Genomic DNA, 24,471 nt, shown 5'->3' on the forward strand with positions numbered 1-24,471 from the left:
ACCAGCTTCTCCCACAGGACCTGCAGCAGTTACTAACGTCTCCACACCAGAGGCCAAACATGCCTTTAATACAATATATACAGACAACCCCCTTTCCCCACCCCCAAAAATAACCAAACACACCCAAAAGTGCATTGGTGGTGTTTATATCAAAAACATTTCTTCTCACAGAGGGCCCTGCGAGGCTGGTTTTACCTTTTCCGTAACTTCTTTTTTTAATATAGTTTATGAAAATAAATTATACAGCAACTATTTTAATAAATTAAAAGCACACACACACACACACACACCAAATAAAAAGGTCACATGAAGCGAAGCTGCATTTCTCCCCAAGGGTGGTTCAAACAGCCCTTGGCCAGGAGCAGCACGAGGAGCTGCCCCAATCTGCTCCCTCCTCCTCTAAAGGCAAACCCGGCTCCCATGGGTGAGTTTGGGGGTGAAGCCCTGGGTGGGGGGATGCTGCGGTTCTGGGTTGTGCTTTTCAGCTGGAGGCACAAAGTGGGGGGACCCCCGTCATCAGGGGGTGGTTGGGGGGGTCCCACCTGCCCCATCTCACCTGGAAGACTCTGGATGAGGAGCAAGGGGCTGGGAAGTGCTATGGGGGATGCTTGGATAGATCCCTCCAGCTCTGGAAGCCCGGGGGGCTCGGGTGGGTGCCAGCATCCCCAACAAGCCCTCCAAAAGGTCAGGTTTTAAGGGTAAAATCATCCCAAAGGCAGATCTTAACTGTGAAGAACAAAGGGGAACGGTCAATTCCCTTCCTAGTGGGAGCAGGAAGATCCTTCCTTTTGCAAACCCAGCTTTCCAGTGGTTTCCTCCCCAAAACGCTCCCAGATGAGACCCGCAGCAGAGCCTGCACATCTCCCTGCACCCATTTGGTAACTAAGGTCCCTATTAAAAACACTTTTAGGGTTTAAAAACCAGCCGCACATGGGAGCACCCCACATCTGGTGCTTTCAAAACCATGGATTCTACCTCGCATGAGCAGCTTCAAGGTGGTTCCCACCAAACCAAACCAAAGATGAATCCTTTTTATCCCTTCTTTTGGCCTCAAAAAGGTCGATGCTGAGCTGAAAACTTCCATTGGGAAAACTGCCCTGGCTGCTTGGAATTCCCTGCTGCAGAAGTGAACCAAGCTGCAGGGACAGGAGCAAAGTGGGACCTTGCCAACCCAGGTCCACCAGGCAGCTGAAGGCTGCACCCATCCAGCTGGAAAAGGAGCTTTTCCATGGGTGCTTTCTGCGCTTTGGTAGTTTTTATGGTTCATTTCATGGTTCATCTGCCTCTGGTCCCTGATGGAGGAGGACAAGCACCACCGCTGCAGAATTCAAGGTTGGACAAAGGAGGCTATAAAGTTGGCTTCCAAATCAGCAGGATGAGAGCATCCTCCAGAACCAACCGACAAAACCATTCCAGGCGGGATGCAGACATTCACTGTTCCTCCCCCAGCAGGGATGGGGATCCATTGGCAAGACAGGATTGACCTCTCCAAGATCACCCCTCTGCAAAGACCACTCTGCTTGCTCCACTCACATCCAGCCTTGGAACCAGAGCTCTGGACCTTCTCCATGCTCAAACAGATCAAGTCCCTCGCTCCCCTTACACCTGGATGTGAGGGAACTCTAGGAACAGCTTTATTTTAAATGGATTTCCAGGGAAGGCTGTTAACTACAGTTAACCTTGGGATCTCATCCAGCACTATCAGCCCCGGGCGGCAGCCACTGACCATGCTCCAGCTCTCCTGCCTATCCTTGAAGCCAGGAGAGGTGGAGCAGGGCCCTGGGAAGGCTGAAGAGCATCTGCCACCTTCATGGCAGAGCCGACCCCACCACTTCCATAGGTGCAGATCAACAGGAGGGTCTCGTGCAGCTACAGCAGCATTGCAATGTCCCACCATCCCCAACCCACCACCCCAGAGCACCTTTCCTCCATCATTCCAGCTGCTCCAGACACATCCAAAGCCTTGCTGCTGGCCTCAGCTCGGGGAGGGCTGTCCCTGCCGTGCACAGGGTTCAAGTGCATGGGTAGGCTTTGGGAGAAGTCCTCCCGAGGACAGTGGCAGCCAACCAAACACACGTCGTTCAAGTATTGCCCCTAAAGCCTGGCTGCTGCTTCCGCAGCTCTGAAAGCCACAGAGCCACCCCATCCACCTCCAGGGGAGCTCGGGGGGTACATGGGGAGCTCCTGACCCTCCACAGAGCAGGGTTGCGCGTTTCCACCCCAGGCAAGCCCAGCACTGGGGCTCTGCACTGCTTCCCAGCACCAGTTTTCCTTGGTCTGCCTTCCAGGTTGGCTTCTTTCCCTTCCCAAACCCAGCCTGTGCCTCTCCATCCCAGAACAGGGAAGGACAGAGTGAAAACGATGCCACTACCATCACACTAGGGAAAAGACCAGCTTCTCCCCAGCTTTGGCAAGGGGAGACTCCCAGCTCCCGTCTCACACGTCCTGCAGGCCATCATCTATCCGTGCCATCGTATCCTCGCCTCCGGGGTCTCTTTGGGAAGCTTGGCAGGAGACACGTGCCCCGGGCACGCTGTTCTTCACTGGCACAGAGTTGGGCACTTCAGGCATCAGACCAGGCTTGGCTCTCGGGAAGTTTTTCCTTTCCAGCATATGGATAAGTTGGAAGAGTCAGATCTTCAGCACATGGACAGCCGGGATGCTGTGGACATTTGAGTTTCACCTGCACAAGGTGCCTTTTCCCCCCCCTGACATTCACCCGCTGCGCTGTGCGTTTTAGCTGAAGCAGTTGCATTCACTTGCAGGCTCCGCTGGTAACCTGGTGTGAGCTGTAGGTCTACAGCCAAGGGAGGGAACACCACCAGGCCCCACACAGGGACACGGGAGCTGTAGGCTGGATTAGCTCCCATTTCACCAAGGGTCGGGATATGCCGATCAGCACATCTTGGGGCAGCTCCTGATAACCACTGCCCCAACCATGCGGCACAAAGTCAGTAGTGAGCAGTGTCTGATGAGGTATTTCTACACATTTTGAAGCTCAGTTCGTTCCATCTGGAAGCCAAATCCTTTTAAAAACCACCCTTCTTCTCAAAGGCCAAAACTGAGGCCAGAGGTGACGGTGAGGGGCGGGAGGACACGGTTTGTTAGCACCCATCGTAGCAACACTTGGCAGAGGCAGACAATCAGGGGGGTTTTTTCCAGGCTGTTTTAAGATCCACAGGACTGTGTCTAATTCAAGGACTCGGATCATTCTGCAGGGCAAGACCAAGCGTGGTTTGAGTGCTCACAGAGTGCTCAGATCCACAGGCCCAGGCCACACACAGCATCGCATCTTCAGACCACGCTGCCGCAGGGTTGGGAGCACAGGAACACTCGCTCGTGTCAATGCAGGAGGAAAGATGCTTCCCCAGACTTCTCAGCATCGCTTTGAGCAAACTTTAAACTTGAAATGCGAACTCTTTGCAGAGCAGGATTTGAAGGGGTGAAGGGGTATTTTAGCCAATGCCAAGCCCAGAAACACAACAAGAGCAACCACCTCTCTTGGCTTTACCGTTTCCGAACTGCTGTGGTTCCGTGGACATCCCAGGGAGAGGAGGAAGCAGCAAGCAAGCTCACAGAGATCAGCTGCTGTTCCAGAAGAACCCTCACTTATCTGCTTCTTGCTCCAAGTCAGCCCAGAGATGCCTCTTAATGCCCCAGCAACTCCCAGTCGAGATCCTTCACAGCTCAGCAGAAAGCCACTTCATTCACAGCTTCTGGAGACAGCCAGAGAAAGGCTAAAAGTGCATGTCCCATGGCTCTGCAGGACTGAGATCACTGTAAGCAAGTACCTTTGGTCCATGGACTGCAGCAACAGTTACAGCCACAGCTTTGCCACCTTCCTTCCACTTATCAGAGGCTCAGCAAAGTCTTCCAGTGTTTGCTCAGGGAACGGTGCCTCCTCAGAGGAGCAGCCCATGATCCCAGTGCAGCAGCAACCATTCCCTTTGGCAGAAGGCTCCATGACACCCAAATGGCTCATGTGCTCTTCCTTCCTTGGGCTCAACTTAAAAGCATATAGGACCATCCTGCAAATCCCAGTTGCAAAGCTCAGCTGCCCACTGTTCAGAGCTCCATGCTTCCCAGAGGTTATTCCATGTAGCTGCATGTCACCGTGGCTCAGTCTTGCCTCCAAGCAGCTCTCTGGCTGCATCTCCCCATCAGTGAGGGCCAAAGAACAGTCTTGCCATAACGCCTGGAGCAGATGATCTTCCTAGGGAGTCCCCATCTCTCTTTATCTCTCCCCACCTTGAAGTTTCCAAGGGAGGATAATAAAATTCAGCTGATCATAAGACAGTATTTCTCATGCTGAAAATAAAATCAAACCCGAAAGACATTAAAAAATAAAACTTTCCAAAAATTGTAAATAGTGCCATGACATTCTTTGTTCTGCAAGGAGTCCACGAGCTGGGCTCAGCTGTCTCCAAGACCCCTCTCCCTCAGCCAGGAGCTGAGGCTCTTGTTCCCCTTCTGCTGTGCTTCTTGGGAGTCTTGAACCCTCTTCTCTGTACAAAAGAGCTTGAGAGCAGAAGCAGCCCCGCAGAAGCAGGTTCCCCGTGGCGTGCCTCCTTCCACCACAGCCAGACTTGGGCTACAGGATGGCAACAATCAAATTCCTAGTGGGGAGAACAAAGGGGAGAGGGATCAAACAGCCTGCAGGATCTGCCCCAGATCCCAAGTGGTTTGGGACAAGAGCAAGCACAGGCTTGTGCGGGCACAAACGTGCACAAGGAAGCAGCAGAAGCCTTGTCCCCTCCCCAGGGAAAGCTGGGCAACGGGCAAAGAGTGAATGGCCACAGCTTCATTGGGAGGGTTTTGTGTTTTCTTTGCAATCAGAGGGAACAGGATGATTTATGTTTGACCCCACAGACCAGCAGCACACACGTACCATCAGTGACAGCAACAAGATGAGTGAGGCAGCCTCGCTACGTGGAGGATTCAGTCTCCTGCTTCTGTTTGGAGATGAGCTGAGCTTCCTTCAGTGACAGATACACCTCCTCCTGTGGGTCATAGTAGTAGAACTTGCGGATGTAGGAGATCAGGGGCCTGGGGAAGGAATGGGCAGAAGCTTTAACCCTGAACCACATCCACACCAATGACAAGGATAACCAGAACCTCTCCCCCAGCCCACCCAGCACAGTCACATCCAGCAGGAACAGGAACCTGTACCCCAAAGCTTTGGCATAGGCAGGTAACACCTCACTCCCGAGCTGGTCACCACTCCTGTGCGCATCCCTACACACCTCAGGATACTTATCTTGCTACCCCAAGGCTGAACAAGTCAACTATTCCCTCCCAGAGCCCTTGCTGCGGGTACAGACACCTTCTCACTGCTGAGGTGAGGGTTAGGGAGGAAACCAAAGAGACTTACTTGGGCAGCGGGAGCTCGGGAATGTGGTCTATTCGGACCAACTGCCTGATCCGAAAGCGGCAAAGGTGCTGAAGGGATTTGACATTGCTGAACCTGGAGACTGGGTACAGGAGCTGGACAGGCGTTGGAGGGAGACCTTGGGAAAAAGCAGTATTGGAGGTAAGTGTTATGTTAGAAAGAAACCGCTCCTGATGCAGCAAGGAAAAGCTGGAGCTCTCTGCAAGGCTGTATTTCATAGCCTGTCATTCCAGGAGCCCACTGCTTTGGAGCTGCTTGGGAATGGGAGCCAAATCTTTCAGGGGTGATATCCCTTTGGCTGCAAAATCTTCAGCCTTCCTCGCAAGGCAACAACAGTTCTGAAGTCATGGGGTGACTGTGGAAAGCAGATCCTGGGATACCACAAGCTCCCAACCACCCCTCTTCCAAGGACTTGTAGATGAAGCATCACTTTACACTGAGAAGCAACAGAGTTTGGAAGGGATGCAGAAGCAAAGCAAAGGGGAGGGGAGGCAGCATGAGCTGCACGTAGGCTTTGCTCTGCACAACCCCCTGGGCAGTTCTTGCACAGCATTAAAAAGCTGGGGGATTTGGTCAGCTCAAGCTGCTCATTCTTGAGGTCACGAGGCTGGGCACAAAGGCAGCTCCCCACGCAGGGAGCAACCTCGCAGGGCTGAAAGCGAGTTGCATCCAGCTTTCCCTCCATCCCACCTCCTCCATCAGAATTACAGGCAACAATTGAGCCCACAGAACCAAGAGGTCGGCAGGAGCACCAGGAAGGATCTTTGGGAGCTGGGTTCATTCACAGCACAAGGTTTTATCTGTCTTTACAGAAGAATTCAAAGCTAGTTACACTCTAACCCCCTCCTGCTGCCTTGTCTCTGAGGGCAATGGAGAGAAAGGAGAAAAGGGAAAGCTCTTCACACTAAGATGGGCTCAAAACTGCTCCGGGCAGCTCAGGAAGCTGTGAGCCAGCTTTTGAGAATGCAAAGAACAGCAATCAATTGAAGGCTGGATTCTCCCCCCGCTCCCTATTCTCCTACCAAAAAGGAATTAGCCTCTGGGAGCTCAGCCAGCAGCTACGGGGCCGCAGCACGAGCTCCGCACACTGAGCTCGCCACAGGCCTCGCTGCCAGGAGCCAGATGCAAGCTGGAAACTGCTCCTTCCTCCGAGCAGCAGTTAACATTTGGGCAGGAGAACGGCACTAACGAGTACACTGGGGAAATGCAGATCCTCAATGTTCCCCCATTAAAGAGCAGGCATTGGGGTGAGACCTTGTTTTGCAAGGATCAAGGAGCAGGGACTTGAAGAAGAGCCCAGGTCGAATGCTGCACCTGGATGGAGAGGTGCAGGACCTGGAGCCAGCACAGGTTGTGGGGGGACCAGGCAGAAGGGACTCCTCAGCACTGTTTGGTGGGGCTATCTTCTTTTTTTGACGATATTTTTCTAGAGCAAGTGCTTTCTAAGGTATTTGCCTGGAGTCCTAAGCTCTCAAAGCCCTATTCTCAAAGGGGAGAGGTCTCAGGATCTGGAAGGTGAAGCATCTTTAAGTTGAAAGGCTCGTTTGAAGGTAGGATACATTGCAAAACCAGCTTCACATCCCTCTCCTCCCCAAAGCACAGCCATGTTCTATATCAGCTCTCCAGTTATTGGCAGTGTCTGCAGCAGAGGGCAACACTGAACAGATCCAGGCTGTGATTCCAGCACTGCTGGGAACCCTGCGGAGGAGCATCCCACCCCTCCTTCCCTCCCACCTCCTCTAGACCAGAAACTCTTTGGGCCGAATCCTCTCCCTGCTGCAGTGCCACAGAGGTCACTGTCACCATCAGGGTCTGCAGGCACGATGGCAATGTAGACAGGGAACAAATTTACTGTCATTTCACTTGCAGATTTACTGCAAGAATCCTCACGCTCAGTCCTGCCCCTCTCTGCTTCGCTGCCATCACCCATCTCACAGGGCAGCGTTCCCATTCCTGCTCCCTTTTGTTCCCAGCATCCCCACTCACCCGCCCTCCAGATCCTGTTCCCCACTGTTGCTCTCTCACAATTAAGGGGCATATTTGCCCACTTGGCAAACTCTCCCCTTCCTTTCACACTGGATTTTTTGGCTAGCTTGCTGGTACACCAGGACAAACGAGTGAAACAAAAAACCCAGAGAGGATACTGGTCCAGTTGCCTGCCCAGATTTAGCAGGCAGGAGATGTGAGCCCATTTAAAGAGCCAGAGCTTGATGGATGGGGAAACAAGCACTCTGCAATCCCAGCAGCATGCAATCAAACATGCTCCAACAAAGCTTCACTAACACTCCCTCCCTGCTTGCAAGCACCTGCCTGTTGATGGGCTCTGGCATCAGGGTCCCCCCAGGGATTCTGAATCTACAGCATCTATCAAGTGAGCTCGAGGCTCACTTTGAGCTCACACTTGGAAACGTTCCCACAGCTCAGCTCAATGTCTCTCCCTCCTGACAGCCCCAGGTGGGTATCAGCTAAGGGAGAACTGGGAAACTACCAAGCATGGAGTGGTTCCTAAGAACAGCAGTACTGAGACTGGGGGAGGGAAGAAAGAGGAGCTTTAGTAGCCAAATAACTGCTCCTTGAGGGAGTAGTGTTCCAACCTCCAGCTCCATTTGTCATAGTGTGAGATGGTATTACGTCTCCATACTCCTGGAAAGAAAGGTTTAGGAAGTCTCCTTACCACTAGTCTCCACTTACCACAAGTAAGTGGTGCAAGGGATGTGTGCCTCAGGATCCTTCTGAAGTCAGTGGGCAAGGATGCCAAGCAGGGCACTGAGCCCAGCGGACCAAAGCCACATTAAAGTGGCTCTCTAGGACAGACCAGCAGCTAATGACAGAGCAAAACATCCCCCAGAGGCAGAGCAGGACACTCACCTGGAACCCTGGATCGGAGGAAGTAGAGAAACTTCCCGTTTTTGGAGTGCATGATTGCTCTCTTTATGAACTCCACCACAGACTGGCAGCGGTCTTCAAACTTGGGATGGCACCACAGGCTGAAGGTCCCTTTCAACAGAACAGAAAAGGCTTCATGTTATGGGAGCACTGGTAGCAAGAGGAGCCATTTAGCCACGAGTGATGCTCTCAAAGGCCAGGTGAATGCCTCGGGCTGATAACTTCTCCTAGGAAGGGCACTAAGAGGAAACATCAGCAGCACCAGCTTGTGAAGATGCTGTTCCACTGGAACCAGCTCTCTCCAAGAGCTGGGCATACACAGAAAGACATGACAATGTGACAACTATAGCCCAAGGATGACCTCAAGTCAGGCTTGCCTGAACTTGTGAACAGCCTGCAACAACTGCTGGAGCTAAAACTTAAACTATCAAGACATACTTGAACAGAGCATTAACAGATGCCCCTGCTCCTCTGCAGCATCCCCTCAACAGCACTCCCAAAGAAGGCTATTGCATTAGAGTGGTTAAGCCCACACATAGAGGTATGTAAAAGCAATGATCCAGGTGCTGGAGTCCTCTTCTGCCAGCCCATGGGCTGTCAAGGATCACTTATTTATAGAATCATAGAATCGTAAGGGTTGGAAAGGACCTTAAGATCATCTAGTTCCAACCCCCCTGCCATGGGCAGGGACACCTTGCCCTAAACCATGTGGCTCAAGGCTCTGTCCAACCTGGCCTTGAACACTGCCAGGGATGGAGCATCCACAACCTCCCTGGGCAACCCATTCCAGTGCTTCACCACCCTCACTGTAAAGAACTTCTTCCTTATATCTAATCTAAACTTCCTCTGTTTAAGTTTGAACCCACTACCCCTTGTCCTACCACTACAGTCCCTAAGGAAGAGTCCCTCCCCAGCATCCTTGTAGACCCCCTTCAGATACTGGAAGGCTGCTATGAGGTCTCCACGCAGCCTTCTCTTCTCCAGGCTGAACAGCCCCAACTTTCTCAGCCTGTCTTCATATGGGAGGTGCTCCAGCCCTCTTATCATCCTCGTGGCCTCCTCTGGACTCGCTCCAACAGCTCCATGTCCTTTTTATGTTGAGGACACCAGAACTGTACACAGTACTCCAAGTGGGGTCTCACAAGAGCAGAGTAGAGGGGCAGGATCACCTCCTTCGACCTGCTGGCCACGCTTCTTTTGATGCAGCCCAGGATACGGTTGGCTTTCTGGGCTGCGAGCGCACACTGCCGGCTCATGTTAAGCTTCTCGTCAACCAACACCCCCAAGTCCTTTTCTGCAGGGCTGCTCTGCAGCTTTATTTCAGCAGCTTTATGTTCTTGCTGGCTGTTCCAAACACCTTAATTCCAATTACTGTCAAGCTAGAACCAGGGTCAAGGCACCCGGATGCAGCCCTGCCTGTGCTGCCACCTGACACGGTGCATTGAGCTGAAGCAGCACACACTGAAGCTGGAGAGGGGCCACAGGGGCAAACGGGCCCTCTAACCTGCTTACAGACCTCTAAATAGGTTAAGTTTAAGCCTCAAGTCAGACCAGTCTCACAGTCTCTTTGTGCTGCAACCAGACGCCTCCTCCTTGCACCAAAACGCAGCCATTTATCCCTCTTTACCAGCCAAATCAGAGGTACCCAGTATGTATTTCAGGCCAGCAGCTCCCCCAGCACCTTCACAGGCTCTGCAGCACCAACCTGTTACAGAAACACTAGAGGAAGCAGCTCTGTGGGGTGTCCAGCACTCACAGCTTTCTCTAGGGCAGACAGCAACCAGCAATACAGGTCTATAGACAACCCATGGCTTGCTCCAGTAAGGCTTTACTGGGAAAAGATACCTCTCACCCTTGCCACAGGCCAGTTTGGGAGCAATGATCTGGATTAGCACCTGCTAAACATCCAGGATCAGCAAGCACAAGTAATTCTTCTTGGGAATCTTGGATCTGTATGAGCCCTTAGCAGTGGTCAATAGATGCAAATGACAAGCACCAGCGTCCTCAGCCTGCCTAAAAATAGACAAATAAATGCTGTTTTCTTCTTCTCACCTACCTCAAACCTGAAGGTCAAGCGTTTCTCTCTTACCATTCGCCCAGCCTCACCATTTGTCATCTTCATTGGTTTATCAAAGTGCTCAAGTCTGCAGTTTTCCAGGGTGCTGCAGCACATTCAGCACAAGCAGCCAAGCCTGGGGGGGAGCAAAGGGCTGCTGCCTACAGACCCAAGCACTGCACCCAAAAATGAAGTCCTTGACGTGATGCCATGGCTGGGAGGGCTGCTCTAGGGAAGGTGGCAGCACCAACCTTCACCCATGCAGCAAGGACAGCGTGAGGAAAGGGAAGGACACTGGGCTAAGGATGCTCAGAGAAGGGACGTATCCCAACCCCAAAGTAAGTAGCCAGACCAGGAGGAAGAGAAGTTTGCTCCAAAACTCAGTTACGGAGGAGAATCCACGGCACAAGCAGCCTCACATCTCCTCCAGCTGCAAAAGCTTCTTGTAGTTTCTATACAAGGACAGGGTGATGAAAATCCTTCCTTCTCACGCAATGATCAGGGATATGGGAACTGGCTCTAGAGGGGTTACAATTAATATTGGGCCATGTCCCCATCAGAGGGGCTCAAGACCAGAAGAGCTGCCAGGTTTGGCCAGCAGAGGTGGAAGAGGACAACAGCAGCATCCCTGGAGCAAGGGCAACAAGGAGAAAAGGATGAGCTTTGCTCTGCAGGGCTGCAAACCACTGTTTTCTGCAGCAGGTTGGCTGGGAAGCCTCTGACCCCATCATTTGCAGGCACAGTTAATGACAAGGCTCTCTAGGCAGCTGTTATTAAAGCTTGCCCACTAGTCACAGGGCAGCTCCCCCACCATGGAGCCTCTTGGGCATTTTCCTCAGCCTGGGGACAGTCTGCACGAGGGGTCAGTACAGGAAACCACACGTGGAGACGAGCAGACCAAGCGTGGGGGGAGCTGAGCAGCAGCTCGCACAGGAAGGTGAGCACAGCAGGAAGAAAAGGTGCCAACAGTGTGCCAAGAGTTCTCGGAATAAACCCCACCACGGTGGAGCTAAAGCCTCAGTCTGGGACCAATTGCAGCTGATCCCACTGCTAAGCACCCCTGGACAGGGGGAGAACAAAGCAAGGTGATGAGCTGCGACATAATCAGAGATCACTTCTCATTTCACAGGGAGAATAGCTTCGTTTTGGGAAGCTTAGAGGTGATGGCTTGTGCTGTACATCACATCTCAGTGACACAAGAGCCCAAAAACCTTGCCATCATCATTTTCTTCAGGTCCAGTTTTCCAAGGCAAGGCCTGAGGATGGACACAGGGAACTCTTGTACTCCCCAGTTTTAACGAGAGTTGCTTCTTGAAGCCCAAGAGGCAAAGTCAAACACGGCTTCTAAGGCCTCTTGCAGAACCTCAACACAAGAGTGAGGACACACTGATGCTCCTCCCCTTCTTTTGCCAGCTTTGTGCCCAGGGCACTGCTTTGGGACTGATCAGACTGGTCCCCAGCCACAGGGCTCTGTGGTCAGCAGCATCCCCAGAACCAGTTGTGGCTCTTACCTCTGTAGTGCTCCATCCTGGTGTGATGGGTGATGCCCTGCGACCGAAAGCTGAGGCTCAGGATGTAACGAGGGTCAGAACTGTCTCGGACCAGAAAGGACCCATCCGGTTTCCCCTTCAGCTTCATCTCTGCGTCCTCCCAGTTCATCGGTCCCCAGTACCAGCCACACTAGGAACAGAGAGGGCCAGAACATCAGCAGATGCCAGCAAGAAAGATTTTATCAGCAACCAAACACAACACGATTTGCTCTTGTTGTTAATTCCTTTTAAATGCTAAGTTGGAAGTGTCCTGTTGTATCCACCCAGGAGCAGGGATGGTTGGGCCTTGTTGCTCCTGGATGAGAGCGCACCATCACATCCCTTACCACCTAGAAGTGGTGAAAGGACAGATGAGATGAAAGCATTTCATTCCGCACACAACGACTCAAAGACCTCACTGGGAGAAAGGCAGGAGGCTTTTTCCAGTCCTAACCTAATCTTATGCTCCCAAGTCCATGCACCTCTAGTGTGAGGTGTCCCTGCTCATAGCGAGATGGTTGGAACTAGATGATCTTAAGGTTCTTTCCAACCCAACCCACTCTATGAAGCGTGTAAAAGGGACGATTAGTCCCCAAAAGCAGAGCTTAGACCCACAGCCTTCCCCTTCGGGCTGCTGCCACCAACCCACATCCCTGTTACCTTCTCCAGCTCCCTCAAGCTGGCTGCGAAGCTGCTGGAGTCCGGGCGGTACAGGGGACACTGGAGGTGTGGGGCGGGCTGGCCGGGCATCGCCTCCATCGGCCTCAGGGGGACAATCCGTGGGAAGGCATCTGCAGAGGGAGACACAGGCCAGGCCTTGGTCACCCATGGGGAGCTCACCACGAGGACAAGTCACCCTGTCCCCCTCTCGTGGCTCTGGAGGTCAAGAGGCTGGAGGTGCAGAGGGGAGGAGGAAGCTGGGCTGCCCCATGGAAGGACAGTGTCCTTGCAAAGAACACAGGGCAGTCACTACCTGCTCCTCCAACGTGACTAACTCAGTGTCTTCACCTGCTATTTCCTTCTGCTAGCTCAGAGGGAAGGCCAGGGAAGCACCCAGCAGCACCCATTGGAAAGAACAAACACACAGCCTGAAAAAGGGGCAGTTAAAGCTCTCTGGGTCCTGAAGGAAACCGAAAGCAGAAGGGTAAATGCACAGGAAGCATCCCAGCGTGCTGTTCAGTTGGATGCACACCAAGCTGGCCGTCAGAGCTGGGGCTCCTGCGCCAAACCCTGCTCCCAGAGCTCTCTCCCATCACTGCCACTCATTACCATGTTCCCTGACACAGCACAAACTGGGGTGGGCTGAACCCAAGAGGAACCAGAGAAAATGGGAGATGCTGAACTGAGGATAAAGCTGGTGCAATCATGAGCTTCAGCAAAACTACTGTGAGCAACAAGAGCCACATGGAAACTGGAGCCTTGACACGAGGGTGCCCGAGCACTCAGCAGTGCAGGACCACATGTCCCCGAGCGGGCACCACAGGCAGCACTGCTGCTGTTAAAGCCCAAAGTGCAGCCTTAGAATTTACCAAGCAAACCCCCAGAAGGTCCAGATCCCTCAAGGGAAAGCCAGAGCCTTGCTGCTAAAGCTAAGCTGACCTGGGGCATGGGGTGGAGGAGGCGGAGGCAGAGGGAAAGACTGCAGGGAGGAACCCATTGGACCCACTAGGACAGATGTAGGCAGCGTCCCACTGATATCATCTAGGAGAGAACAGAGGCAAGAGAGATTCAGAAAACAGGAAAGCAAGTGAGCTCTGCACTGCCTGACACACAGCCCGAGCAAACCAGCCCTTGGTGCTGCCTGGGGGAGCCAAGATGGGGCTTCTCACCAGCAGCTCAGCATCCTCCTCTTGCTGCTGCTGCTTTGCACCAGCTCGGAGCCTCGCAGGCTCTCCAAGAGTGGAGGAGTCTGGTTTGCAGCCCAGCAGCTCCTCACATGCATAACACAGGCTTATAAAGGAGGTTTCACAGACCCAGCACACGGCACGTGCAGTTTAAGGTGCTGCTTGCTAAGGTTGACTTTACCCATCCTAAGCTTCTCCTCAGAAGCTTCATCCACAGGAGGATGAAGAGCAGCTGAGCCCGGCTCCTGCTGAGCTCCCACGGAGCTTCCACTGACTAGAGAGCACAGAAAGGAACCGGCCTCGCTGGGTGATGGGTAGGAAGGGGAGAAGTTCCCAAAAGCAGCAGAAATGCTACAAAAACAACATGTTACCTCCCACCTCACATTGCTGCACCATCACTCTCCCCTCCTGGCTGATCTAGAAGAGAAACTGAAGCTGTCAGTGAACAGCAAAAGCAATCCTCTGTCAGGGAAAGGTGAGCAGGCAGCGAGCCCACTGCCAGGGATGCTCAAGGCTCTCCTCTTCCCTCCTTAGAAGGGCTGATGGGCAGTTCCTACGCTCCCATAGGGACACACAGCAAAGGATGCTCTCCAAGGCGGTACCTAGCAGGCTGAGGCTTCTCCGTGGTGGAGGTGGTGGAGTCGGAGGGTGAGGGGAGGTCAGTCCTCGCTGCGAGATGTCCACGTCCACCAGTGACACTGTTTCACCTGAGGGTTAGTGGAGCAAGACCGTCAGTATCACACCTTCTCCAGGGCATGCAGAGGCTGAGCATGGGGATGTGAGGAGAAGGGAAGGGGCCGTAACCCCTGCATGGTTTGGAACACAATCTCATTAGCTGTTTCCCTTTGGAGACATGGATTAGCTCTGCTACGACAGCCCAAAGGTCAGGCAGAGCAGAATGACACCAGTACATGTGCCTGAATCCCACTGGAGGCCAACACCAGGATGCTGTGATGAGGAAGGCACTGTGAGACCATTGCAGCACCAAGTTCACAGCAAGCAGAGCTCATCAGTGCTGCACAAATACCTTTCACCTCAAAGGCCATGAGGGTGCCAGCTCTTAAAATTAATAAGAGGGAACTGGACAGGCTTTAACATTAAATAACTGGAATTTGCTGAACACTAAAAGGCTTTGGATCAAGGATACTGCTGGGGAAAATAACCACACAAATTAAGATGTCTAACTTAAACCCAGAAAAGCTTAAAATGAGTCTAAAATCATGGGAGAGAAATGAAGCCAGCAAATCCAGGTCAAAGCATCAGCCTCAGCACTGGACTGACACAGAGTCAAAAGGAAAACACCTAAATCCCAAAGAGAGATCCTAAGGGGTGCTGCCACAGCCAAGGCTTAAAAACCAGACTAACCAGGCTCTGATGGACCACCAGCACTGGACCCACATCATCCCAAAGACCCGAACCACGGTCTCAAGGACAACAAGATGTGGCTGCCTTAGATTTCAATTCCTGTGGGCAGGGAGCTGCTCTCCTGCTCCAGATACCGTGCACAGCATCACCCGTCTGACAGTGTCTTTACCGTGCATTACAGAGGACAATATTGACTCAGCTTCCTTCTGCTTTTAAGACTCCTGTCTATTAATAAGCGATGGTAAGAGGAGTATTTAGGGTGGGTATTACCCAAGGTACCTTCTCCCTGGGGGATTTAAGGGTGTGAGCACACACGCGTGCACACAGCCGCTCTTTCATTCCCACACCTTAACAATAAAGCGCCTGGGCTGCATTCACCTTGTACAAACAAAACCAAAAGCCAACCAGGCTAAGAAGAGGGGCAGGAACTCAGCTTTCAACCCTTCCTAAGGCAGCAGGAGGGGCAATGGCAGGCTGTGGTGGGCTTGTGCTTCCAAGGGGTGCTGAAGGAGAGGTCAGGGAAGGCAAAGAGAGCCTTCCCAAAGACCTTTCCTCACCCTGCATACTAACCTGAAAGCAAATCACCAGGGAACTCATGCCAGCTGGGCCAGACATTTGAATTCTATCCCATTGTGGTGGTCCCAGCCTCCAAAAATCCACTACACAACAGCCATTAAAGAAACCAAGACCTCGGCAGTGCAAGACTGAAGTCAACACCAAACCAAAGCCAGATATTCACTTTGGGGATGATGCCACGGTCTTCTGCAAAGCAAAAACTCCTCCAAAGGCACTGCCACTATTCCATCAACTGTCAGAAAGTCACATAAGTCATTTTAAAAACAGTTCATAGGATAAACTAACAATCAAACGAACCTCCCGGATTTAAAGCAAAAACTTGTCAGCTCCGGGTCCTCCCCTGTAGGTTCCTTTGAGGAAAGGCAGCTCTGCACACACAGCAGCACGTAGAATGATGGGTTTTATACTCACAACTTCCCCCAGCAACAGCTGACAAAGCAGCAGAAGCAGCTTTTGCCTTGATTTGCACGTGACACTGAGGAAGCCAGTCCCATCGCACGAGGAGCAAGCCCTCAACGTGCCACCCCGTTATCAGGACACGGGCTGAAGGGATGTGGGAATAGAGAAGAGAACAAGCACCAGCAAAGCTGAATCACCCCCGAGTGCCTCCCCTTCTGCAAGAGCTGAATGAGCTACAAGAAACATCAGGAGTGGATCAGAAGCTTCCAGCTCCTAGTTTCAGGCAAGTCAAATGAATGCTCTGCCTTGAAGGGAACTTCTCTGACATTTAAACCAGCTCTGAGTTAGACAAGACTTCACCACTGCTCTCCAAAGGGGCTTTGCCCTGCTCAGGGCCACAAACCACACACCACTCTCCATCACCTACACCAACAGCAAGAGGCTTTCAGCTCTCCCCACCAGCTTTAAGGCAGCTATTGCTACACAATCCCATTTGGATTCCTCTGCTCTGCAGAAAGACCCTCGATATGAATTTATTTTGAATCTGACCTCTACAACAGGCCATGTAAACCCCTCCACAGCTGATAAATGCTCACTTGTGCCCTTAGAATCCTGCTCATGCCAGTCTTGAGACAGGACTCACCCAAGGGAGCCCCAAGGCCTGTGGCTAGGACTGTTTTGACTACAAGCCCAGACCACAAGAGGCACATGACCATGACTAGGAGCTTTTCAGTACTACAGCTTCCAGCCACCAGCAGAGCAGGACTTCCCCTCACACCATTTATAAACCAGCCAACTTCCCCCTACCAGCAGAAAAGGGAAGGTCAGAAACCAGCAGGACATGGGCAAAGGGGGAAAACATGCAGAAGGAGGAGGTAGAGCTCCACAAACAAGGTTTCATTTCCCATAGCAGAGCCACCAACATTGGTGTGTGGTCCAGGTGGGAAGCAGGGCTTGGTCTTAGCCCCTCTCAAGCCATGGGAGCAGAGCACCAAACTGCCCTTGCTCTAGAAGGGATTTTGCAAACCCCTTGGATGCAAACAGTCCTGTGCAGAGGAAGGACCTTTGCCTCCAACTTGTGTTTCAACAGGAGGAATTGCAAAATGCTGGTGTGCAACCATCATGGAGGGGGACTTCTTACCAGGGCCTGCAGGGACAGGCCAAGGGGAATGGCTTTAACCTGCCAGAGGGGAGATTGAGATGAGCTCTGAGGCAGAAGCTCTTCCCTGTGAGGGTGCTGAGGCGCTGGCACAGGGTGCCCAGAGAAGCTGTGGCTGCCCCATCCCTGGCAGTGTTCAAGGCCAGGTTGGACACAGGGGCTTGGAGCAACCTGCTCTAGTGGAAGGTGTCCCTGCCCGTGGCAGGGGGTTGGAACTGGATGAGCTTTAAGGTCCTTCCCAACCCAAACCAGGCTGGGATTCTATTCTATGATTCTACATTCCTTACAACTCCCCTTGTTCAGGGTCTGAGGCCAAGCAGGACAGAGGGACTCTCCACAGAGACCCCGGTTTGCACATGGAGGCAACATTCAGCATCTCTCATTAAACAGAAACTGCTCTTTTCATAGCAAAATGTACTGTAAATCTTTCAAATCCTTACCTGTGAAGAGGGGGCTGAACACAACCGGGGAAAAGGCACTTTGAGTTCTTGTCAGTCTGTGTTTCCTATTGGAAATAAGAAGAACATTGTTAGTAAAGAGGAGGAGACCTGGTGCATCCCACCACAAGAAAACACCGTTTGACCTCCTCAAACCAGAAGGACCTTCAGCATTCCTCACTCAAGAAGCTTGAGACATCTCATTGCTTCATGTTTATTGAAGAGCAGTGCTTTGGCCTAAGTAGGGCAGTCAACCAGTAAAGCTAGGTCTGCGTCCTGCTCCGAAGCAAATCTCTAAGTAGGGAATTAATAAAGCCTTTAGAAAGAAAAACCCCGAGCAAGTGTGGTAACCAGAGCCAAGAAGCTGTTTCACAACAGCCGTCTCACTATTGCTCTGCATCAGGCATTGCCAAATGCCTTCGACAAACAGGTTTGGTCCCTGAGCAATTAGGGGTTGAGCGAGCACATCGAGTGCCCTCGCGCTGCGTTTGGAGGACACCATCTCCCCAGAGGGTTTCAAAATGCAGGTGAAGGGCAGGCGAGCTAAACCCAGAGCTGGGGACACGGATGGAAGCAGCTAAAGATGCACCTCTGATGAGCACCCAGGAATACCCGCAGCTCCCATGCAGCTTGCTTTCCAAACCAGGGGTTTTACAACAAGGCTGTAGCCAACACTGTGCTCTCCCCACACAAAACCACTCCTTCCTATTGCAATGCTAAAGGGCTTTATCCAGATGTAGGCACAGAAAATGCTGGTAAACTGAGGCACAGAGTAATGCACCCCCAGGACTTAAATCCAATAGGGAAACACGTCCCTGGTGCTAAAAACTCAGTCCCACCTCAGAGGGGAGCACACGAACGAAGCTGAGCACCAGTGCAGCAGCTTTGCCAAAGGTCTTCCCAGCATCTGCAGCACACCCTGCAAGGCCCATCCCAGCACTGGGCACTCTGCATCAGGTCTGTAGTGGCTCAGACAGAGTTACTCCCAGTTAAACAGTGCAACCACACTGCGCTGGCCAGAGGAACCGGTCCCGTTGCACACAGGCAAGTGATGGCCCCAAGATCTGCAGGAGCTCAGAGAGCAGCTCACAACCCAGAACACACCAGTTCCACCGCAAGCACACGGGTAAAGGGCTGATGCTGTTCTTCTCGGACATCATCCTCACTCTCCAACCTCCTCCCAGCAAGAGGCTGACCCTGAACCTTAAACTTGTGCCTCAGACCCCAGCTCTGCTCTCAGCCTCCTCCAAAACCTGGACAAAGCTGCAGCTAAAGGCAGCTCTGGAAGGGCAGGGAAGGATCACACCGAGCAGATGCAACTCAACCACCCCACAGGGAGAAGAAACCTGAGTTCCAGGCTCATATTCCCATGCGGAGCAGATGGGTGAGTCCTCCCCTTCTCACAGGGCTGACCAAATGCTTCTCTTGTTTGTGTCCAGACACATCGCTGGGGCACATAGTTAATTATTAAGCATTTATTCACAGCTATAAGCTTGCAAATAAAAACACTACAAACCCTCATCATCCTGATACATAAACCCCATTCCAAGGTTTGGAAGTGTTTTCATTTTAAGCCTCTCACACTTATTTGAAGCTTGGATGTTTCTCCCTCTCCCAAGGAGGACAATTCACTGATTATGAGCCACACACACAAAATTACACTTCTGGACTAATATCAACTAAGCTTATAATATAGTAACAGCTCTGTTCCCTCCCACTGAGCCAGACGGAAAGGAGCATTGCTGGCATTTTGCTGTTACCAAAACAGCTACATTTTATGCCAACATTTTACAACCATCGCTTCCTGAGATGTCTCGTTTCAAGCAAGCAGGGTGAGAGCAAGAAATGATTCCCGTGGACCGGATCCCCCACTTCCCAACTCAAAACAACCTGCTTCCATACATTCTCCTCCTGCCCTCAAGCTCTGCAGCATCCAAATGATGCTGAAACCCATGGAGTAATGACGTGACCAGTACCTCAACACTGCTGCACGGGATCAGCGCAGAGCTGGGGGAAGACAAAGGTGGACATGGCTTTTTGGGAACATTCTGCACGGATTTGTGCACACAGAACTGGGAAACCCCTTGAGCTCCAGCAAATAAGGGGTTTCAGGGTCAGTTATCCACCAGTCCTGCAATAGCTGTGGCTACTGCTGTAGCAGATGGTGCTTCCCACTCATTCCAAGGCACTGTGAACACCAAGACGAGTCTCACCCAGCCACCCAGGCTGGCTACGTGCTACTTTATGCTTGTAATAACACGGAGACATGTGGAGAACCAAGGTCACCAACACAGCTAACTGCCAGGACCTGGTACCGACCTGGCCAGCGATGTGCAGCAGATGCTGGCTGCGGCTCAGGTTTGCCTGCACCCATCCATCCACAGAACCGGTGCCTAAATCCATCCCCTTCCCTTCCAACTACTTCTGCAGCAGGAACCGCTTCCAAAAAGAGCAGTTTCACTGATATAACCTTTAAATATCAACACCCAGGCCCTGTGTGAGAAGCCACACGTTGGTATCTCCACGTTTTCTTAGCCTCTTGCAGAGCCCAACTATTGATTCTAGATCATGGGGCTATTTCCTTCCTAACTGCTGCTGCAGGCGGGAGGCAAAGCTGCAGCGTGATGCCTCCAGGACCAGCAGCTCGATGGGAAGCTTGGGCAACAACTCCAAATACCAGGAATTCTGCTTCAGACGGATGCTTAAAAGAAACAAGAGCCGGGCTAGATAACAGCCACCGCAGTCCAAGGGAGCACCCTTCACCACCAGCACAGTGAGACTTGCAAGTCAGCAACAAGAGCCTGATAGCAAGTAGAGGCAGGAATTAACTCAAAAGTTGCTCTGAGCCCACCTCGGCCGCAGCAGCAGCTCAAGGGGAACATCAGATCCATCCTATATTAACAGAGGCCACGTGTTGGGGGGCAACAACCTGCAGGTCTGAGCAGAACCAAGGAAAGGTCATGCTGCTGATGCAGCCGGGTGCAAGCCAGCAGACAGCGTTCACTGAGGTGGCATTAAGTCCAGCAAAGGCCACAGCAGAAGAGAGGAAAAGCAAAGCACCATCTGCTGAGGTCCAACATTCACTTCCCAGCAAGCCTGGCTTACCTAAACAGCGCCTAACCTGCTCAGGAGAGGATTTGAGCACCCCAAACCGCTCATCCTCGTTGATGAGACCTCCAGGACCAGCAGGGACCATCCCATCCCTGCACAGCCGCCCAGCAGAGGAGATGCCAGCTCCAAGCACACCCATCCCACACCCCAAAAGCACGGGAGCTGCACTCCAGGGAGCAAAAAGCATCATTCAAATAACGCAGCCCTGGTCAGCAGGAGGGGACACCGGAGCTGGCAGCAGTGAACGGTCCCTGAACCACAAGAGTTGCTGCATCAGGCACCTTGAAGTAACCTTTGTTAAAATATCACCTACTTAGTGCAGGGGAGTCGCACGATGCTGGAGCATGAGAAGTGACCATTAAACTCTCTGACCAGAGGCAAGACCCGGGCAGTGATAATGGTGCTTCTCTGCTCCTACCTGCTAAGACACAACTCCAACGCTGCCCTGCCTAATGCCAGTGCTGGGGGAGGTCCTGGGACTCCTTCCTCGCTCTCGTCAAGCACAAGGATGGAATAAACCACAAGCCCATTAGCAAAACATTATGTCATTACAGGCTCGCTACCATTTGAGGCCCATTTAGTCATTTGTGGGGAATGAAGCCGTTGTATAAAGCTGCTTCACCACCCCACACGCAAAAGCCAGGCTCCTCGCAGGCACACGAGCTTGGCAGGGCACAAACACCCTCACACCAGCTGCAGGGCTGGGAGCTGAGGCTGCTCCATCTCAGAACCCATCCTCTGCTTCAAAACAGAGGTAACTTCGGCCTCTGTTACAGCCTGGGTGCCTTTTGGGCTGCCCAAGTGCCCCGTTACCACACCTGACCCAAGGTCAGCATCTTCAGAGCAAGCCTGGAGAGCTTCCTGCTTGCCCATCAACAGATCTTCACTCCAAAAGCCTTACACAGGGTTACTTAACCCTGGGGGGAAAGGACTGTGCTGCAATACCCAAAGTCCATTTAGATGCTGCTCCCGGGCTGGCTGCACAGCCCTTGGGCAGGCTCTCCCTGCCTCCTCCATGAGGAATTTCAGTTCTGCTGCTGGAAATGCTACAGAAAGTGGTTTCTGGAGCACAGGAGGCCCACCAGAGGGATCAGCCCTTTACCCTCCTCAGCTGGTATCAAGCAGTTTGTGTCTTCTGCTGAGACATGAGGCTGGAGCAGGAGTGTTGGAGCCCATGGAATAAGGGGGTGCACAGGGTCCCACGCCAATAGGTCCCAGCATATATCCCTTCAGCCTGACGCATAACCCAGCCAACCTTTGGCTGCTAATGCCTCCTCCAGCTACGTCCTGCCACAGAGCAGCACCCACCATCAGCAAGGCCAGAGCCCAACAGTGACACCGGTGAGCCCCAGGACATCATTCTGCAAGAGGAAACACCAACTCCTTGGGTCCCAGCACAGAGCCACCAGAGGCCATCCCCAGGACACCCCACTTCCTTGCTCAGCCAGTGCCATCCCAGGGCTTGAGCAGCTCCTCCGAGGCACCCTCCACCTCCACTGATCCTGCTCCCGGATGTTTTTCCACCATCCCCTTTAAGGATGCAAGGCCCAGAGCAGCGGGTTCCTCCTCGCCTGCATCTCCTGAGCTCCAGGGGACGAGGCCTCACTTGGAAGAGGCCCGAGCCCAGCTCGGAACCCATGGACAACCGTGATGCCCATGTGCAGGATGGTACCTGGTCATCCTCCACCCCCAGCAAGGCATCGCAGCACTGGCACCCCGTATATCCCTGCACTGTGGGGCCATGCCGCTGCATGCCCTGTGCTGCTGCCACATCAACCCCAAGCTCTCCAGGCTGCCATCAGTGCAGGCTGCTGCTCCCCGCAGCCCCCATCCCACCACCCCAAAACCATCCCTGCTCCCCACAACCTCCATCCTACCACCCCAAACCCACCTCTGCTCCCCACATCTCCCTTCGCATCACCCTAAAACCATCCCTGCTCCCCACAACCTCCATCCTACCACCCCAAAATCGCCCCGCCAGGCCGAGTGCAGCCCTCACCCCCCCCGGTGCCGGTACCCCCCGTACCTGCCCGCCTCCTGCTCGCGGCCGCGGGCCCCGCACACATCGGTCAGGCTGCCGGCCGAGGCAGGCAGCTCCCCGGCGCGCCGGGCCTCGGTGCTGGCGGCGGCGGCGGCGTCCCCGGTGGCTGAGCCGCCGCTGCAGCTCTTGGTGCGGAAGAGGCGGCTGAGGCGGATCTTGAGCGAGCCCTTCCTGGCGCCGGGGCCGGCTCCCCCGGGGGCTGCGGGCGGCGGCGCGGGGCCGGGGGCTCCTCTGCCGGTGGCTCGGGCGGCTGCGCGGCCGGGGGACCCCGGCTCCTCCTCGGAGCAGCTCCCGGCCTCGTCGGGCTCCAGCGCCTCCAGCACCAGCAGCGCGTCGCTCGTCTCTTCGGCGGCGGGCCCGGCCGGCGGTGCCGGCGGCCCGAGGCAGGGGCAGCCCGCCGGTCCCTTCGTGCCCAGCCCGGGCGGCCGCAGCCCCAACGCCGCCAGCTGCAGCTCCAGCCCGCCCGCCGGCGCGGCTCCCCACCCGGTCACCGCCTTGGGCTCGAGGGCGCAGCGGTGCCGCGGGCACAGCAGCTCCCCGCCGCCTCCCGCCGGGGCCCCGCCGCCCGCCGCCGGGCCGCCCTCCTCGCCCGGCCGCCCCTCCGCCGCGTTGCGGAACACCATCAGCTGCGGCGGCGGCCGCGGGCTCCGCAGCGCCGCACCGCCCGGCAGCACCGGCAGCCGCCCGCCGCCGAGGCCCAGCGGCCCCGCGCCCGCCGCGCCGGTAACGGCACCGCCCGCCGCGCCCGCCTCCGGCCCGGCCACATAGCCCAGCAGGCGGCTCAGCACCCGGTAGGAGGCCGCAGCGGCCGCCGCCGCCTCCCCGTCGCGCAGCTCGGCGCGGTGCATGGCTACGGCCGCCGCATGGCCGGAACCGGCTCCGGGACCGCGGCCGCGACCGGGCCGCGCCGCCCGCACACGATCACGGCCGCCGCGCCACGCCCCCCCACTTCCGCCCCAGGCCACGCCCCCTGCCCCAAGCCGCGCCCCCTCGCTGGCGGTGGCCACGCCCCCTCTCCGTGGAGGGAGGGGTACAAGGCGGGGGGGGACACGGCACCGCGGGGGCAGCCCCGGCAGCGACCGGAGGGGCTGAACCGCCCCCGCCCGGCACCGGGCAGCGCGCGGGCGGTGGCGCCGTCCTGCGGCGGGGGCTGCGCAGCTGCGGCACGGCTCTGGCACGGGTCTCACATGGCTCTGGCACAGCTCTGGCATGGGTCTGGCACGGCTCTAGCATGGCTGTGGCACGGCTCTTGAAGGGCTCTGGCACGGCTCTGGCACGGCTCTGGCACGGCTCTGGCACAGGTCTTGAAGGGGTCTTGCATGGCTCTCACATGGCTCTCGCACGGCTCTCAAACAGCTCTTGCACGGCTCTGGCACAGCTCTTGAAGGGCTCTGGCACGGCTCTCACATGGCTCTCGCATGGGCCTCGCACAGCTCTTGCACGGCCCTGGGACAGCTCCCTCATGGCTCTCACACGCCTCCTGCACAGCTCTTGCTCTCGCACGGGTCTCGCACGGGTCTCACATGGTTCTCACAACGCAGCGCACCCCATAGGAGGAGGGGAGGGACCCGCCACCAGCTCCCCCCACTTCTGCCCGGGGGCTGGTGAGGAGGGAAGTCACCGTTGCTCCAGGCAGGGGAGGGGGCCTGAGCGTCCTCCTGTGCCTCAGTTTCCCCTCT

The 24,471-nt window shown here is 54.5% G+C and overlaps 1 protein-coding gene across 1 annotated transcript; it reads right to left on the bottom strand.

Moving 5' to 3' along the window:
- Nucleotides 1-46: 46 nt before the first annotated feature.
- Nucleotides 47-23,707, bottom strand: SOCS7 (suppressor of cytokine signaling 7). The gene is made up of 10 exons (XM_030508855.1): nt 22,778-23,707; nt 17,644-17,708; nt 14,307-14,411; nt 13,460-13,561; nt 12,521-12,651; nt 11,843-12,011; nt 8,258-8,386; nt 5,372-5,507; nt 4,889-5,046; nt 47-4,616 (listed from the first exon to the last, which is right to left on the bottom strand). Exons 1-9 carry the CDS (start codon nt 23,638-23,640, stop codon nt 4,926-4,928), a joined length of 1,821 nt encoding a protein of 606 aa, XP_030364715.1. The 5' UTR covers nt 23,641-23,707; the 3' UTR covers nt 47-4,616; nt 4,889-4,925.
- Between the last annotated feature and the right edge of the window lie 764 nt (nt 23,708-24,471).

This window comes from Strigops habroptila, chromosome 19, assembly GCF_004027225.2.
Source record: "Strigops habroptila isolate Jane chromosome 19, bStrHab1.2.pri, whole genome shotgun sequence".
NCBI classification, from domain to species: domain Eukaryota; kingdom Metazoa; phylum Chordata; class Aves; order Psittaciformes; family Psittacidae; genus Strigops; species Strigops habroptila.

Excerpts from the sequence above, each read along its gene's own strand:
- SOCS7 (XM_030508855.1), bottom strand. The coding sequence starts at position 23,640 with ATGCACCGCGCCGAGCTGCGCGACGGGGAGGCGGCGGCGGCCGCTGCG. Across the intron at positions 8,387-11,842 it reads CAGGATGGAGCACTACAGAG|GGACCTTCAGCCTGTGGTGC; the intron begins GTAAGAGCCACA and ends TTCTGTTGAAAG. Across the intron at positions 5,508-8,257 it reads CCTCCGATCCAGGGTTCCAG|GTCTCCCTCCAACGCCTGTC; the intron begins GTGAGTGTCCTG and ends CTTTTTCCCAAG.